Source organism: Typopeltis vanoorti, chromosome 6 (assembly GCF_054136105.1).
Source record: "Typopeltis vanoorti isolate ZY-2024b chromosome 6, IOZ_Tvanoo_1.0, whole genome shotgun sequence".
Lineage (NCBI taxonomy): Eukaryota > Metazoa > Arthropoda > Arachnida > Uropygi > Thelyphonidae > Typopeltis > Typopeltis vanoorti.
In genome coordinates, this window is record NC_143554.1 from 76,910,616 (window position 1) to 76,927,329 (window position 16,714).

General features: G+C 37.3%; 1 protein-coding gene across 3 annotated transcripts in view; it reads right to left on the reverse strand.

Annotated features, from left to right (window-relative positions):
* The window catches only part of LOC150105593 (S1 RNA-binding domain-containing protein 1), a 425,600-nt gene that overhangs the window by 361,996 nt on the left and 46,890 nt on the right, over positions 1 to 16,714 (reverse strand). For all 3 annotated transcript variants that reach the window (XM_090394265.1, XM_090394266.1, XM_090394264.1), the window contains one exon: positions 10,757 to 10,977. In XM_090394265.1, the coding sequence (XP_090250391.1) occupies positions 10,757 to 10,977 (221 nt within the window). The remainder of the gene's footprint in view (positions 1 to 10,756; positions 10,978 to 16,714) is intronic.

Here is a 16,714-nt window from a genome sequence, read left to right on the forward strand (position 1 = left end):
GAAATTTAAGATAGTAAATATCTTAGCTACCTCTTTAATCAGTGGATTTTTATTATAATGTATGTGCACCACATTATTTATTGCATCTATCAATTGAGTAAATAATGAGGAATAATACAAAGAGTATGTCTCAATGCTACCTTTCTTTCGCTCTTCGTAATGTCGTTTACAGATTTTAATAAAGGAACAAAGAATTATAATCTATTTTCACTAATGAGAACTTATAGGATCACTAGAATGGTTTGTTATAATGGATAGTTTGCTTTAATGAATTTTTTTTAGAGCAGCATTATGCTGTTTGTGACTTTTTGGTAGGTTGTTACAGCAAGCTACTGGGGTGTATGTGAATTTCATTCAGACAAACCATATATTGTTTTAATAAATTAAAAATTATCATTATAATTAAAATTCACTTGTCTTCATCTCAACAAAGAGAATACAAAATTTATTAAAGTAATTTTATAACAATTAAAGTTATTAAAACAACTGGGGGGGATTGAGACAGCCTTCCCGTGCCCCCCCCCCCCACACCAGTAGTGTTGCCTTGTGGTACATTGTTGGTGCTTCAGACAAAAGAAGCCCCAGAGATGAATCACAGGCAACACGAAGCTAATGTCTCAAACAAGGCTTCCAAAGGTTTCCAAGCCTTCTGGACTACTTACAATTTATGATGAATACAAAACATAAAAAGTTCCATGTTGGCTCGATCATCGCCCGGAAAAACAAGGATCGCGTTGCTCGTTTAGATGGAGGGCAAGCTTCAAAAAATATGTTACAGTCCCCTAATCAACACCACCTCAAGATATGTTCCCTAAACCTAGAAGGGATATCTAAATCCAAAGCCATCAGCAAAATAGCCGAAGATAAAGCAATTGATGTCTTGACTCTCCAGGAAACCAAAGTGCCTGACACCGCCCTCAGTAGACTAAAGATCCCAGGACTCATTCTTGTGTCTTATAACTGCCATCGAACCCACAGCCTTTTGGCTGCAGGTTCGAATCCCGGCATGGGCATGGATGTTTGTGATTGTCTGTGAAAGTACTAGTGGTGGTAGTCAGCAGTAGATGCCGTTTGTTATATATGATGAAGGTTGGTGGAGTAGCAAGACAAGGAGTTGTAGAGTAGATGCCCTCCCTCGATGAGTCTTTGAACTCCCTGGAGGTGTGATGTAATAATGATAATGTCTACAAACCTCCATCGCAATCCTGGCCTGATCAGATGGACTGACCTCCTCCTCCTCCTGCTATCTATGTTGGTGACTTCAATTCCCATCACACCATGTGGGGCTATTCCTCTAACAACCGGGATGGTAATAATCTAGCAAACTGGATGGATACATATAATTTGTATTTGAATTATGATGCGAAGAAGGATGGCACGCTTTACTCAGCCAGATGGAACAGAACCTACATCCCCAGATCTGTGCATAATCACTAAAGACTCTGAAGACCACCCTCTTCCATCAACCAGAACCATCCTTAACAGATTTCCTAATAGTCAACATCGTCTTACATTAATAGAGATAGGAACATCAATCCCAGTCATCAGTGGAACACCAATCATTAGATGGAATCTCCGCAGGTCCAACTGGTCTGCATTTCAGAAACAAATCGAGCAAACCATTAGAGCAATTCCACCCATTCCTAATTGCTATCCTAGATTTGTTAAACTGCTCAAATCTGCAGCAAAAGCATCTATCCCTAGAGGCTACAGAAAACAATATATCCCATGTTGGAGTAGAGAAAGTGAGGAACTCCTAGCCAAACATGAGGAAACTGAAGATCCAGCTATTGCTAAGGAGCTCATATCAACCCTGGATAAAAACAGAAAGGAAAGATGGATCTCAACATCAATGAACTTGATTTCGTCACATCTAGTCGGAGAAGCTGGTCACTTTTGAGAAAATTAGGTGGAGCAGAGCCAAGGACACACAAAACAACAGAGATAACTCCTGATCAAATGGCAAACCATTTATTGAAAACCTCCAAGATTCATCCCAGCTCTACCAGGAAAATTGCTGTAACCATTAGAGCAATTCCACCCATTCCTAATTGCTATCCTAGATTTGTTAAACTGCTCAAATCTGCAGCAAAAGCATCTATCCCTAGAGGCTACAGAAAACAATATATCCCATGTTGGAGTAGAGAAAGTGAGGAACTCCTAGCCAAACATGAGGAAACTGAAGATCCAGCTATTGCTAAGGAGCTCATATCAACCCTGGATAAAAACAGAAAGGAAAGATGGATCTCAACATCAATGAACTTGATTTCGTCACATCTAGTCGGAGAAGCTGGTCACTTTTGAGAAAATTAGGTGGAGCAGAGCCAAGGACACACAAAACAACAGAGATAACTCCTGATCAAATGGCAAACCATTTATTGAAAACCTCCAAGATTCATCCCAGCTCTACCAGGAAAATTGCTGTACAAGCTTCCATCAGACAAATTCTGAAGACGGAACCCGAGCTTCCTGAACTCGTAAACCCAATATCTCAGGAACAGGTACAAATAGCCTTAAAACTTACCAAGAATGGCAAAACTGCAGAAGTGTGGATGGTATACTCCCTGAATTCCTAAAACATCTTGGTCAACATGGCTGGTTGCCCTTTTCTCAGAAATCATCATGTCTGGTAAATTACCAAAGCTGTGGCAAGAAGCCAAAATAATTGCCGTGCCCAAACCAGGGAAAGATCCAAATGAAGTGAAAAACCTACGACCTATCTCCTTGCTTTGCACCACTTTAAACTCTTTGAAAGAATTCTCCTTAAAAGAATTTCACCACTCATCGACAGAGCACTCCCGACTGAACAAACTGGCTTCAAGCCAGGAAGAAGTTGCTGTGACCAGGTCCTGGCCCTGACAACTCAAATTGAAGCAGGCTTCCAGAAGAAACTTAAATCTGGAGCCACTTTCATTGACCTAACATCTGCTTATGACACTGTCTGGATGAGGGGGCCTCCTCCTAAAACTAGGAAATATTATAAAGTGTAAAAAAAACTCTACAACTTTTTGAATCTATTCTCTCCAACAGAAAGATCCAGGGTCCATATTGGTGGAAAAAAGAGCAGGCCCAGATTCCTTCACAACGGTCTTCCTCAGGACTCTGTGTTATCCCCTATATTTTTTAACATCTATGTGTATGATCTACCTCATACCAGATCAAGCAAGTATATGTATGCCGATGACCTAGCGATCTTACATCAATCCACCTCCTTTATCAAACTAGAATCAACCTTGAATACATATCTGAACACCCTGGAAGAGTACTTCAAGCAGTGGTACCCGAAGCCAAATCCAATGAAAACAGTGTCCTCAGTATTTCGCCTGTACAATGCAGAGGCGAATCAACAACTCAACCTTTCCTTATGTGGAAAAATGGTAGAACATGAGCCTCATCCAAAATACCTTGGAGTGAGCCTGGAAAGAAGTCTAAACTATAAAAGGCACATTATCAACCTCTCCAATAAAATTAAAACCAGAAATAACATCATTTCAAGGCTTGCTGGAACAACCTGGGGGTTGTGGTGCAGAATTCCTAAGGTCGTCTGCACTAGCCCTCACATTCTCTGCAGCAGAATATTGTGCCCCTGTCTGGGAAAGAAGTACACATATTAACATTATAGACACCCAGCTGAACTCTACCATGAGCACAATTAGTGGGACAGTGAGAAGCACCCCTCTTTCCTGGCTGCCTGTTTTATCTAACATTGCTCCACCACACATATGGAGAAGACAAGCCTCGATTAAGGAATTTAATAAAGCAATGAGCAACCCACTCCTACCCCTACACCAGACTCTCATAAACTCACCTAGTCTTCGTCTCAAATCTAGAAAGCCTCTTTGGTCTATGGACGAACTCTCTTCAGCTGTGCTGCCATCAACATCTGACATATGGAGAGAATACTGGTCCAACAATCTCCCAACAAACGGCTTCCTGGTAGAAGATCCCTGTGCTCTGCAGCCTGGTATTGATCTTCCTAGGAAGATTTGGTCATCCATAAACAGGATCAGAACTAGTCAGGACAGATATGGCTATCTTCTACATAAATGGGGGCTGTCAGATCACCCTTATTGTGATTGTTCTCCCGTGGCTCAGACTATTACTCGTATTGTGTATGACTGCCCAAGGTGCCAATTTCATGGGGGTGGCCTACAGGACATCCACAAGGTGACGGATGAGGCCTTGAATCGGCTTTCCAGCCTGGACCTTGACCTGTAGTTGGTATGATGGTAGTGGTGGTTATGGAGGAAACAGAAGATCACGGTCCCATCTCACCACGAAGACGTTATTCTCGTTCACTCTCATAGTCCTCGTCATAGTATCAACAGAACTCCTCATGTTAGAATATGATGTGAAATGGGCCTCTAATGGATCAAGTTTTCTCACACAAGACACAACTGCTCTCTACTTAAACCTCGGATACAGCTACTTTTATGTTGTGAAGTGTTGTGAGAACATGCAGCCTTGTCATACTTGGTGCAGCAGGACAATAATTGTCCCTGGCTTAATTATGACAAGTTACTTTTGCTCATCATCATCATCAAATTCCTGCCATGTACACTCCAGGAGTGTACAGGATATGATAGTACTACATGAAAAAAAATTACATCATTACTAACTTCCTATCTACAATTTTTCTCCAAATCAGTCTGTTACTTGTCAAGATGCCAACATTATCAGATCTTATAGCCGAGAACTTTTCGGACCACCCTCGTCATCAAATTCCTGACATGTACCCTCAAGGGGGGTATACAGGATATGATAATACTACCTGATATCATGTTTAATACCACTATTAAACATGATATCATGTAGTATTTTGATATCATGTTTAATACTACTTTCCTTCGTACTGTGATCCACATAGATAATGAATAACAGAGGGGATAATGTACATCCTTGTCTCACACCAGATTTAACATTAAACCATCTTCCTGTACTTCCTTCAATTCTAACTGCAGACTTACAACTCAAATAAAGACTAAGTATTGCTTGATATAATGCTCCATTGACACCATATAACTGCAGCATATTGAATAGCTTCTCTCTTGGCAGCTTGTCATATGCCTTTTCCAAATCGACAAAACTTAAATGCAGATCTTTGTTATATTCCCATGCTTTCTTGACTATTTATCGTATAGTCAAGATAGTGAAGATCTGATCCTGACAGCCACTGTTTGGCCTGAATCCAGCTTGTTCTTCACCAAGCTTTTCTTCCACAATTCTTCTCAACCGTTTCTCAAGTATACTTACATAGATCTTGCCAGGAACACTCAGTAGGGAAATACTTCTGTAATTCTCACATTCAGTCTTATTTCCCTTTTTATATATGGGTACTATCAGAGCTCTACTCAAATCAACGGGAATTCGTCCCTCTGTCCAGGCCTTATGAACAATGCATGCAGTGCAGCCACTGTAAGACTTTTATACCACCATACTTCAGCATTTCTGTTCAAATATCATCTACTCTTGCTGCCTTTCCACATCTCAAGCCTTTGATGGCTTTTTCTACTTCAAGTATGGATATTTATTCCTGACTGTATGCCTGTTGAGTGTTTTTTTACCACTGTGCTGTCATCACTGCTTATTTCATTTAGCAAATTTTCAAAGTAATTACTCCATACCTCAGGGATATCTTTTTCTCCCATTTTCATTTCACCTTTATCATCTCTAACTCCTTTTACAGCACTCTTTCCTCCATTTCTAAGCTTCTTCAACACCCTCCAGAATATTTTGCCACCTTCTTGATATTTATTTTCTATGTTCTTGCCAAAGTCCTCCCATGACTTTTGTTTAGCTAGTTTTACACAGTGTTTAGCTTTCTTACATTTGTCTCTATATTCTCTAAGAGCACAAGCTGACTTATTTGCCAGGAACTTTTGATATGCTTTCTTCTTTTTCTTCACTGCTCAATCAGGGTTTTTCTTAAAGTTTGCCATTGAATCTCCAAGGTTTGGTTCCTGTTCTCAAACTCTTTCATTTTTTCTTCAATAATCTTTGTGTATTTCAGTCTACAGTTCACATCTGAGAGCTGCTCAACTTTTATTCGCTTTAAAACTTTCTTACATTTTATTCTTTTCAATATGAAATTCAATTTTATCCTGCTCAAGACTAAATAGTGATCACTTCCAATTTCAAATCCTCTGTACACTCTGTTGTCCTGCACAGGGAGAAAACATCACTATCAACAATAACATAGTCAATGAGACTTTTCTTATTCCTTGCCTCTTCTCTCCATGTGAATTTGTGCACATTTTTATGTTGGAACATGGTGTTAGTAATAACCAGTCCATGTCCTGAGCAGAAATCCAATGGATATTTGCTATTATTATTAGCTTTGCTCTTTTCTCCAAATTTTCCCAAAATATTTTTGTATGTCTCACAATCATTTCCTACTCTGCTATTTAGATCCCCAACAAGGAATAACTTCTCCTTTTTCATTGTGTCAGTTGCTTTTTCTAAAGCCTCAAAAAATTCCTCCACTTCTACCTTAGTAGAACCTTCTGTGGGACCATAGGCACAAATAAGTCTCATTGTCTGGTTCCCCATTCTCATATTTGCCCACATTACTCTACTTGAGACTGACTGCCATTCAAGAAGATTAGCCTCGTATTTTGTGTTGAACACTATGACTACTCCTTCTTTTCCTTGATTGTCATTGCCTGAATATAATATTTTGTATTTATTGCTCAGAAAGATCTCACCAGTTTTGGTCTTTTTCGTTTCAGTCACCCCTATTATGTCGATCTGGTACTTATCTAATTCCTCAGCTAGCTCCATTTCTTTGCCATTCAGGCTTCTTACGTTGATAGTACCGATCTTTAACTCTGGTGATGTTGAGTTGGGGTGTGTTTTCAGATTTGTTCCAGTAGCTGACTTTTCACTGTTCGCCCTGGTTCCCTAGCAAAAACAATGGGGGGGGGGGCCTTGTTTAACCGGACGACACCCCAGCCTGCATGAAATTTTGTCATGTGGTACCATAATTTTTTATTTTGGTTTAACCAATAAGAATACACTTCATCATCAAATTCCTGCCACGTATCCTCAAGGGGTGTACAGGATATGACAGTACTAGCTGAAAAAATTACATCATTACTAACTTCCTATCTACAATATCTACCGACCAAAGAATACACTTTGGTCGGCTAAATCCCAATTCAAACCTGCCCTATCCCTCGAGTATTAAAACCTACTTCTCCAGGATGAAATATCCCAATAAAGTGTCATTGAACAACTCCACTATGTCCTTTGCATCAGTCACTCTATTCCCACTTTTATCCAACATCATTCCTTCACAATCATTTCTCATCTTACTGGCCACATAGTGAAAAAATTCCTCAGGATTTTCTTTGGGTCTCAGGGGCAATCTCTTCTCATATTCCAGTTTCGCCTTCCTTACTATACTAGTCACTCTCCTGAACTGAGTCTTATATTCTTCACGTATCTGCTCTCCACCCCTCTCCTTATATCTCTTCCATAACCTCTTTTTAACCTGCAGTTCTTGTTTGATATTGTTTTTCATCCACTTTAAAAATTGCGTTCTCTTCTTTACTCACAGTTATGTAGCTTGTTATTGCTGCTAATAAATATTCCTTCACAAGTTCCCCAAGTACTGATGATATCTTGTCCTTTCATGAACTGCCTCAAGTTGATATCTGAGACTATTATAATCACTTGCCTTATAATTCAACATGCATTCCTTTCTCTTTGTCCTGCATATCTATTCATCTTTCAAGTCAAAACCACATGGTCACTCTCTCTCTCTCTCCAACTGGGAGCAGAGATGCCATCTCAGTTATAATCAGCTCTTCTGATGCTATGACTGAATCTAAAACTGTTGAACCTCGTGTTCCTTCTACTAAATGTTGTCCAAAACATTTGTCCCTCAAGAATTCCAGAAATTCCATTCCTTATTCTACATATAGTTTCCTCTTCTCAATTTATACTGCTGTTAAAATTCCCAATAACAATCATTCTTCTTGCACTTACCAAGCTCAGATATCTAAACATCTCCTGCTCTTCAACCTGTATGCTCCCTGGCTTGTAGCAACACCCTGCTAAATATCCTATCCTGCCCACCTCTACCTCACACCATATGCTTTCAAAACCATTAATGCCATTGCCCTCCAAATCCTCCACTCTGAGGAGACATAAATCATCACTTATTATAAGCAGTACTCCACCTGTTTTCCCTTCCGATGCTGTTGAAAAATGCCATACCCTGCGACTTCTATTGCTATCAGTATATCATCTTCTGCCAAAAATTATTCGGATCTCAGAGATCCGAATAATTTTTGGACAGGCTGATATACTATTAGTGCCACCAATTCATCTCCTTTATTCTGGATGCTCCTGTCATTAGCATAAAGAATCAAGGCATATCACTGTTTCTATACCTATCATTATCTTCTCTAGACGCCACTGGATTCAGCATTACTTGATGTATTTCCCCATCTCCCAAGCACCCATTCCATTAAGAGGCCACCCCTGATACCATCCACCCTGATAATTCTAGTTTCCTTGCATTGACACACTGACTTGTTCAGAGAACCGCATTCTCACCAGATACCTACTGTTCTCAAAGGCCCTCCAAGCATCCACATATTCCAAGCCTCTCTTTCGACATATTCTGGCTATTATACTATTCATTATTGATGCTCTTCTCTGCAGTCCTGCATTATCATACCTGGCCAACACACTCATTATCTTCCCTCTCTCAGTCATTCTCCCTACCACCTCAAGCATGAACCTCAGATCTCTTGCCACCTGATTCACTGCCTCTCAAGTCATTTGTGCCCACCATCACAATCATTTCATCCACCTTTTCATCTTGCTTAATTGCCATAGTCGCACTATCTATTGTTCCTCCAGGCAAACACTCATCAGGCATTCTATCTTGAACACCACTGATCCCATAATCACACCTCTTACCACTCCGTTTCTCCCTTGCTTATGTGTGTATTCCTCACACTCGCTCTCTCTCCTCTAACACTTTCTCTCTTTGTTCTCCTACTTACCCATTGTCCTGTCATCTCTCCATCCCTGGTTCAAACACTCTTGCACATTTTTCTCATTTCCTCTCTTTTACTGATTCTCCTTTTCTCTCCCCTTCCATCATTCTCACTCCTACTCTAATTCGCTTTACATTCATTGTTTCCAGTTGCCTAATCTCATCCTTCATGTTTTCAGCTCGTTCCCAAAATATTTCACTTCTTTCAGTGCATCTCTCTCTCTCTCTCTCTCTCTCTCTCTCTCTCTCTCTCTCCCTCTCTGCAAGCTACCTACTCTTGTTTGTTATTCATTCTAGCAATTAACACCATTTTTGAAAACTTGACAATGTTTCAAACCTACTATATTCCCTACCTTTATTTTTTCATTCACATTTTGCTCATTATTCTCACCCTCAATCATGCACCTCATTTCTCTTGGTCAGTGTTCACCTGTTTCTGACATAATGCTGCTGAGGTCTGTTATACTAATGTCTATATCACAAAGTTCTTCCCATTTTCAGCATATATGCACTCCCCGATCTCTCACCTGCCACATATCTAACTGCTGTGATGTGTACATGCAGCAAGCACACCACAAAATCCTGTAGTATGCTGAAAATGTAGAAATTGGCAAAATGAGCAGTGGCTGCTGCCATTATTCAAATACTGCACAAAGAACTAAAGCACTAAGAACTACTACAAACTATACTGAAATATTACATTTTTAGTACAAATTCCCCAACTGCAAATTTGTTGTATCTAGCTTAGATTCCCCATGATTTAAAGTAAAGAACTCTAATAAATACTAATGAAAACTTATCTTTTTTTCACTGCTACCTCTTAACATGTCTGACTTTGACCTGGTCCTCTGGCAGAATTTTATGGCTAAGTATCCCCCTCCTAATTTACATTCATGTGCAGATGTACACTTTTTACCGTGTAGGCATTCGGAACTGAAATCCTAAGGAATTGGTTGGTTACTCCTTATTCCTGGAGGTATCCTATGACTGTAGCCTGTGTGTTCACGGGGCCAGTTTGCCTGCTTGCGGGATGAAAAACCAAGATAAACTGGGGAAGAAAACCTTGCTGCCCACGTCCAAGACTGACTAACTTGGCTATGGCTGAGGAAGATCCTTGAGCTTCCTCTGATATCATCTTTATTTTAATTCATAAAGTATAAATAACAATGCAAGATAATTATGACAAAAAACACCAGATTGCTATACATAGTTAATTGTACAGAACTTTCAGCTCTACTAGTGTCTTTGAATATATGAAACAATTCCAAATTTATATGTATATATATATTTTAATTTTTTTTACACACTTCTACAGACTTTTACACACTGTTATATCCACAAAAACAGTGAAACAGTATTTACTAATACTGACTGTACTACAAAATTTTCACTAACTCCAACAACCTGGTTAAAATATTAACTAATATAATTAAATTTTTAATATGCCTTTCTCAGCAGGCTTTAAAAAAACCTTTTCAGAATATACTATATGGAAAGGCCTTGGTTTTTTATTTTGAACGACTCATCTTTTACTTGATAAAAGTGAAAGCTGATGAAATAAATAATAATGTATTTACTTCTGATATCATCTTCATTTTGATTCATAGAGTATAAATAACAATGCAAGATAATTATGACAAAAAAACACCTGATTGCTATAAATAGTTAATTGTACAGAACTTTCAGCTCTACTAGTGTCTTTGAATATATATGAAACAATTCCAAATAGTTTAAAAAGCTGCTCACTTTAAAGAATTATAAGCATTCTCTACTTCTCTTAGTTTTTCTGCTGGTAAATCATTGGTCATCTCTTTACGGTATCTGGCAATAAATGGTATTGTGCACTCCTGGTCCAGTAAAATGGAGACATTTTTGCAAATCCAAACAGGAAGTGAAGTACATTCTGCAATCGCTTCCTCATCAGTCCACATTCTCTGTAAGTTACAGTCTTTTTTTACATCTTCTACCTGAAAATACATAAAGTACAGTACAGTAGAAGTTTTTATAATCCAAATAAGTATATATGTGTACATACATATCTCTATATAACATAAAAAGATAAACCGAAATTTGAAACATTTTTATGTCGAGTTTATTGTCTCTTCATTGTTTTGAAAAGTTCAACAACGTGTTTGCCTTCATGAGACAACAATTTGTTATTTTGTTTAAAAATATATATGATATATCGTTTCAAGATTACAATGTTGATAATGTTTCAATCAAACTCAATGTCAACCATTAGAACAGTACGTGTTAGTATTCATTATTGAAATTAGCACAACGTGCATGTCATGACTGATTATATAGTAAATATTTTATTTTCATTTCGTGATTTTGAATAATTAAAATGAGGTTCATAAAGACCTGGCCTACTAGCCCGGAACTCAGGGGGTTGGGTGCCATAGGCGCCGGGGGGGGGAGCAGTTTATATGTAATACTGGGGGAAGCCCCCCCAATATTACATATAAAAACATACTTCAGTTAGTATTGTATATGCAAATTTAAAAAATATGGCAATATCAAAAACAACAGATCATGAGGTGAATATTTCATCAATTTCAATGTTACTCATAAATGGAATTTATGTTCCTGAGGATATCAATTATAAGCCCAAAAACAAACAAGTTAAAAATAAACAGAGGAAAAAGGAAGAATAAACAAAGAATTTAGAATTCAAATAATTAATTTAATAAAAAAATAAGCCATAATTATGTGATACATAAGACAGATAAACATCTCATAAAATTTTAAACTTTTGATACTTGAGTGGAATTACTGGGATGAAGCAAGATAGCTTCCTGCTGCTTCTAAAGAGTTTTTTTTTTTTTTTTATGAATGTTTGAATTCTGTTAAATATATTTAGTAGCAACTATGGCATTAAGCTTTCTTCTCTGAGTATACAGCTCCAAAATAGCAATTACTTTAAATGATTGAATCCTTTATTCACTGCAGAAATCACAGATTATGAATCAGGCTTCTGTCATTAGATTTTTAAATGTTTCCTGTTTACAGTGGACATATTAAATGTAACTTCAAAAATCTTAGTTAAATTACAGACTTCACATTATCTCTGAACGTATAGTTCATGTAGCTCCTTTAATTAAATTATAACTCCTTAATGTCCGCACAGTTAACCTAGTGGCTATGCACTTCGCAATCATATGCCTGGGGAAGGAGTGTCCTAGGTTCGATTCCCATCGATGACGTGAGGAGATGAAGGATCTTCCTCAACCATAGACAAGTTAGCCGGTCTTGGGTGTGGACAGTAGGGTTTTTTCCCCAGTTTATCCTAGGGTTTTTCATCCTGCAAAGCAGGCAAACCGGCCTTGAGAACTCAACACTACAGGACATAGGATACACTGGGGCATAGGGCTGACCATCTTATCCTGCGAATGGTTTGAGGTCCAATGATTAACAAAAATCCTCGACACCGCAACGTAAAAGATGGTAAAAGGAAGATGAGATGAGATAAGGTAATTCCTTTAATGAAATGATCATATACGAGGATAATCTGAAACGTTCTTGGCCTAACTATGAAAAAACAAATTTTTTACTTCAAAATTATTTTTATTTTTCGACATAATCTCCCTTAAGACTAATACATTTATTGCAGTGGTCATCCAATACCATATCATGCACTCAATCAATGATTTCTGGTGTTGTTACACTTTCTGGATGTCCTTCACGTGGATCATCTTCAAGGCTGGTACGGCAAAGTTAAACTCAGCAGCCCATTTCTTATTTTCGAAAATGAAGGAGAAGTGTGCCCATAAATGTTTATGAACTTCAAATAAATTTCTTTTGCCATTAAACCTTCTTTTATAAAGAATTTTATAACTGCACGATACTCAATTTTATCCATTTCACAGACAATACTTTTGATTCAGACAGCTGTATAAAACAAACTACTTGATATGACTTGAATGACTTGCAATTTCACATAGATGCTTATGACAGATGTACCAACTTAGAAAAAAAAAAATCTGTGAGCAATGTTTTAGTGGAAAGTCTAGCTTAGAGGAGTTTTATGGACTGATGGGAACTAGGCTCTATTCAGCATTATTGTAATTCATTTGCAGAGATAAGTATTATATAAAAAAAGGAGGCTTTATAAGAAGAGAAACATTCTTTGAATCTTAAATGTACAGCATTGATTCCTGATACCAACAGATTGCAAACTACTTGATTAAATGACTTGCAATTTCACATGGATGCTTATGACAGATGTACCAAACTTAGAAAAAAAAAATCTTGCTGATAGTGTTGCCATCTATGGTTGAGGCCGAGAACTTTTCGGATCACCCTCATCATCATCATCATCAAATTCCTGACATGTACCCTCAAGGGGATATACAGGATATGATAATACTACATGGAAAATTTATGTCATTACTAACTTCCTATCTACAATTTTTCTCCAAATCAGTCTGTTACTTGTTAAGATTCCAACATTATCAGATCTTATGTTTCTATCAATTAAGGCACTTTGTACCGTATCAATCCACCTATATCTTGGTCTTCCTCTGGGTCGTTTTCCTGCCAACCTGGCAAAGAACACTTGTTTTGCTAATCTTTCCTCACCCATTCTGTTTAAGTGACCATATCAACTGAGATTAGCTCTGCTAACACATTCCTGGATGCTGACAGTGTCAAGTTCTTTCCTAATATCCTCATTTTTAATATGATATTGCCATTGATGACATCTGTTCACGCCTATAATCTTTCTCAGAACTCTCATGTCTGCGGTCTCAAGTCTTTGGTCAAGTGTTTTACTTCTGACCCAGCTCTCAGATCCATAAGTTAAAACTGGTTTGAACACTGTCTTGTATACAGCTAATTTAGTGTTCCGACTAATTTCTCTCTTATTCCATATGAATTTATTCAATTGACTTCCTACCATACCAGCTTTGTTGATTCTGTTGTCTATTTCCATATTTAATTTACCATCTTCACTAAAAATTGTGCCTAAGTAGCTGAAATATTTTACTTGTCCCACAGGTTCTCCGTTCAAAACACAGTTGACATTTTCAACGATTCTACCTATTTTCATTATCTTTGCCTTTTTATTGCTGATCTTCTTACCATATCTATTACAACAGTTATTCAATTTAGTTAGAGAATCTTCCAAACTTGTAGCGGATTTATTTAGCAGTATAACATCATCTGCATAAAGCAAAGAGCTGACATTAACATCTCCAATTCTGATATCATGTTTAACCCCTTAACGCACTCAACTGACTTAATTTGTGTCAAAGAAACTGAATTTTTTCCGTGCACCCGAGTTAATACATGTGACCATGAATTTTGGTTTCACATATAAATACAACCGAATATACACGCTAGACAATTTTGTGTCTATTTCCTTTCAGCCGAGAAAAGTTGCCAACGGCGTGTGTCAGCTATTTCGTTTGCATTTTCACATTTTTTGTCCACTATTGCCTGCTGCATTATCACCTGTGAATGTCAATTCTTTGTTTTGCAATTGCGCATTTGTTCACTAGAGTGCCGTTTACATGGAGGCCATTTATATTTTATAACATTTGTTTGTTATTTGTTTTTACGCTAAATTTATTACCCTATCATGGATAGTGATCAAGACTGGTTATTTAGTTCAGAAGATGAAATTTTTGAACACGGTGGTAGTGATTCAGAAGTTGATGCTATTTCAGAGGATGAAAGTACTGATGATGAAACTCTTGCTTTAGCCCGACAATGGTATCCAATACAACAAGATGCTCATCCACCTCCACCATTCGCTTTCACAGAAGCTCCCAGTATAAAAAATATTGATGTTGGCGATTATAACTACCTAAATTTCTTCGAGCTTTTTTTGATGATCAACTGATTCAACATGTTGTGGATGAAACAAATAGATATGCAAGGAGTCACACCCGTGGTAAAGAAAAGCCTTCTTGGTATGACACAAATCCAAATGAAATCAGAGTATTTTTGGCTGTTGTATTTTGCAAAGTATAGTAAGAAAACCAGAATACCATCATTATTGGACAAAAAATCCATTATTATATACACCATTTTTTCTGGATTGTATGAGTGGGAAACGCTTCGAGGCCATAAAACAATTTCTACATTTTTCAAATAATGATGAATTTGATCCAGCAAATCACCCTTGCCCAAAACTCAACAAAATCTGGCCAATTTATGAATATTTGAATAGAAAATTTGGCAATTCGATTAAGCCAGAGAAACTGGTGACTATTGACGAAAGTTTATTGCTTTATAAAGGTCGTCTGGAATGGGTGCAATACATTCCTCTCAAAAGAGCCAGATTTGGCATAAAAACACACTTATTATGTGAATCACAAAGTAAGTGGATATGTCCATAATTTTATAATCTATACTGACAAGAATACCATTCTGGACAGAGATTTTAGCAATCTTCCAGTGTCTTCGCAAGTAGTGATGACTTTGATGAAACCTTTATTGAATAAAGTTATTGACTATGGACAATTTCTATAATTCACCAGGATTAACAGATTTATTGATAAACAATAAGACTGATGTTTATGGAACATTACGCGTATCACGAAAAGAAGTACCCAGCGAAATGAAGAATAAAAAATTGAAAAACTGGAGAAGTAATTGGTTTTCATAAAGGGAAAGTGTGTGTGTGTAATGAAATGGAAGGACATCTCCCTTACCTCCACCATTCACACTACATGAATGGTAGATATAGAGACATGCAAAGGAAGAATAAAAAAACTGCAACTTGTGTCGGATTACAACCATACCATGGGTGGTGTTGATTGCATTGATCAACACCTGTCTCCGTATGTTGTACCCAGAAAGAGAGGCAAGAATTATTATAAAAAGATTTTCTTTCATCTCTTAGACCTGGCACTGTGGAACGCTTTCGTGCTTTACCAAAAATCTAGTGGTAAGATGGATTCACTTTATTTTCACCTCAAAGTAATCAAACTCTCCATTGAAAAATATAAAACTATAAGCATTTCAAGAAGTGTACGTCCATCAAATATCCCAACACCACTGAGATTATCTGCACGACATTTTCCATCTTTCATACCACCAACAGAAAAGAAAGAAAATCCAGTGTTTCCTCTGCTCAAGAAAAAGGAAAGAACACAATAAAAGGGCTCACAAAGAAACAAGATATATGTGTACTGACTGTGATGTTCCTCTTTGTGTCATCCCATGTTTTAGAATTTACCACACAGTGGTAAATTTTGACTAAAACATTATTATTTTCAAGATTTTTTTGTTGCCCGAGTTAACTTGGTTTAGCAAAGTAGATGCTAAATTGCATCTACTAGTTGACCTTTTTTTTGCAAAAAGAGACTTTTTTTTGTGTTTTTTTCCAAGATTTGTTAATGTTCTTTTGTGTATAAAGAAAATAAAGAATAAAAAAATTGGCAGAAAAACTATCGCTTTCTGATTTTTAATTGGTGCGTTAAGGGGTTAATATCACTTTCTTTCATAATGTGATCCATATAGATAATGAATAACAGAGGGGATAATGTACAGCCTTGTCTCACACTAGATTTAACATTAAAACATCTTCCTATACTTCCTTCAATTCTAATTGCTGACTTGCAACTCAAATAAAGACTAAGTATTGCTTGATATAATGTCCTATTGACACCATATAACTGTAGCATATTGAATAGCTTCTCTTGGCACCTTGTAATATGCCTTTTCCAGATCAACAAAACTTAAATACAGATCTTT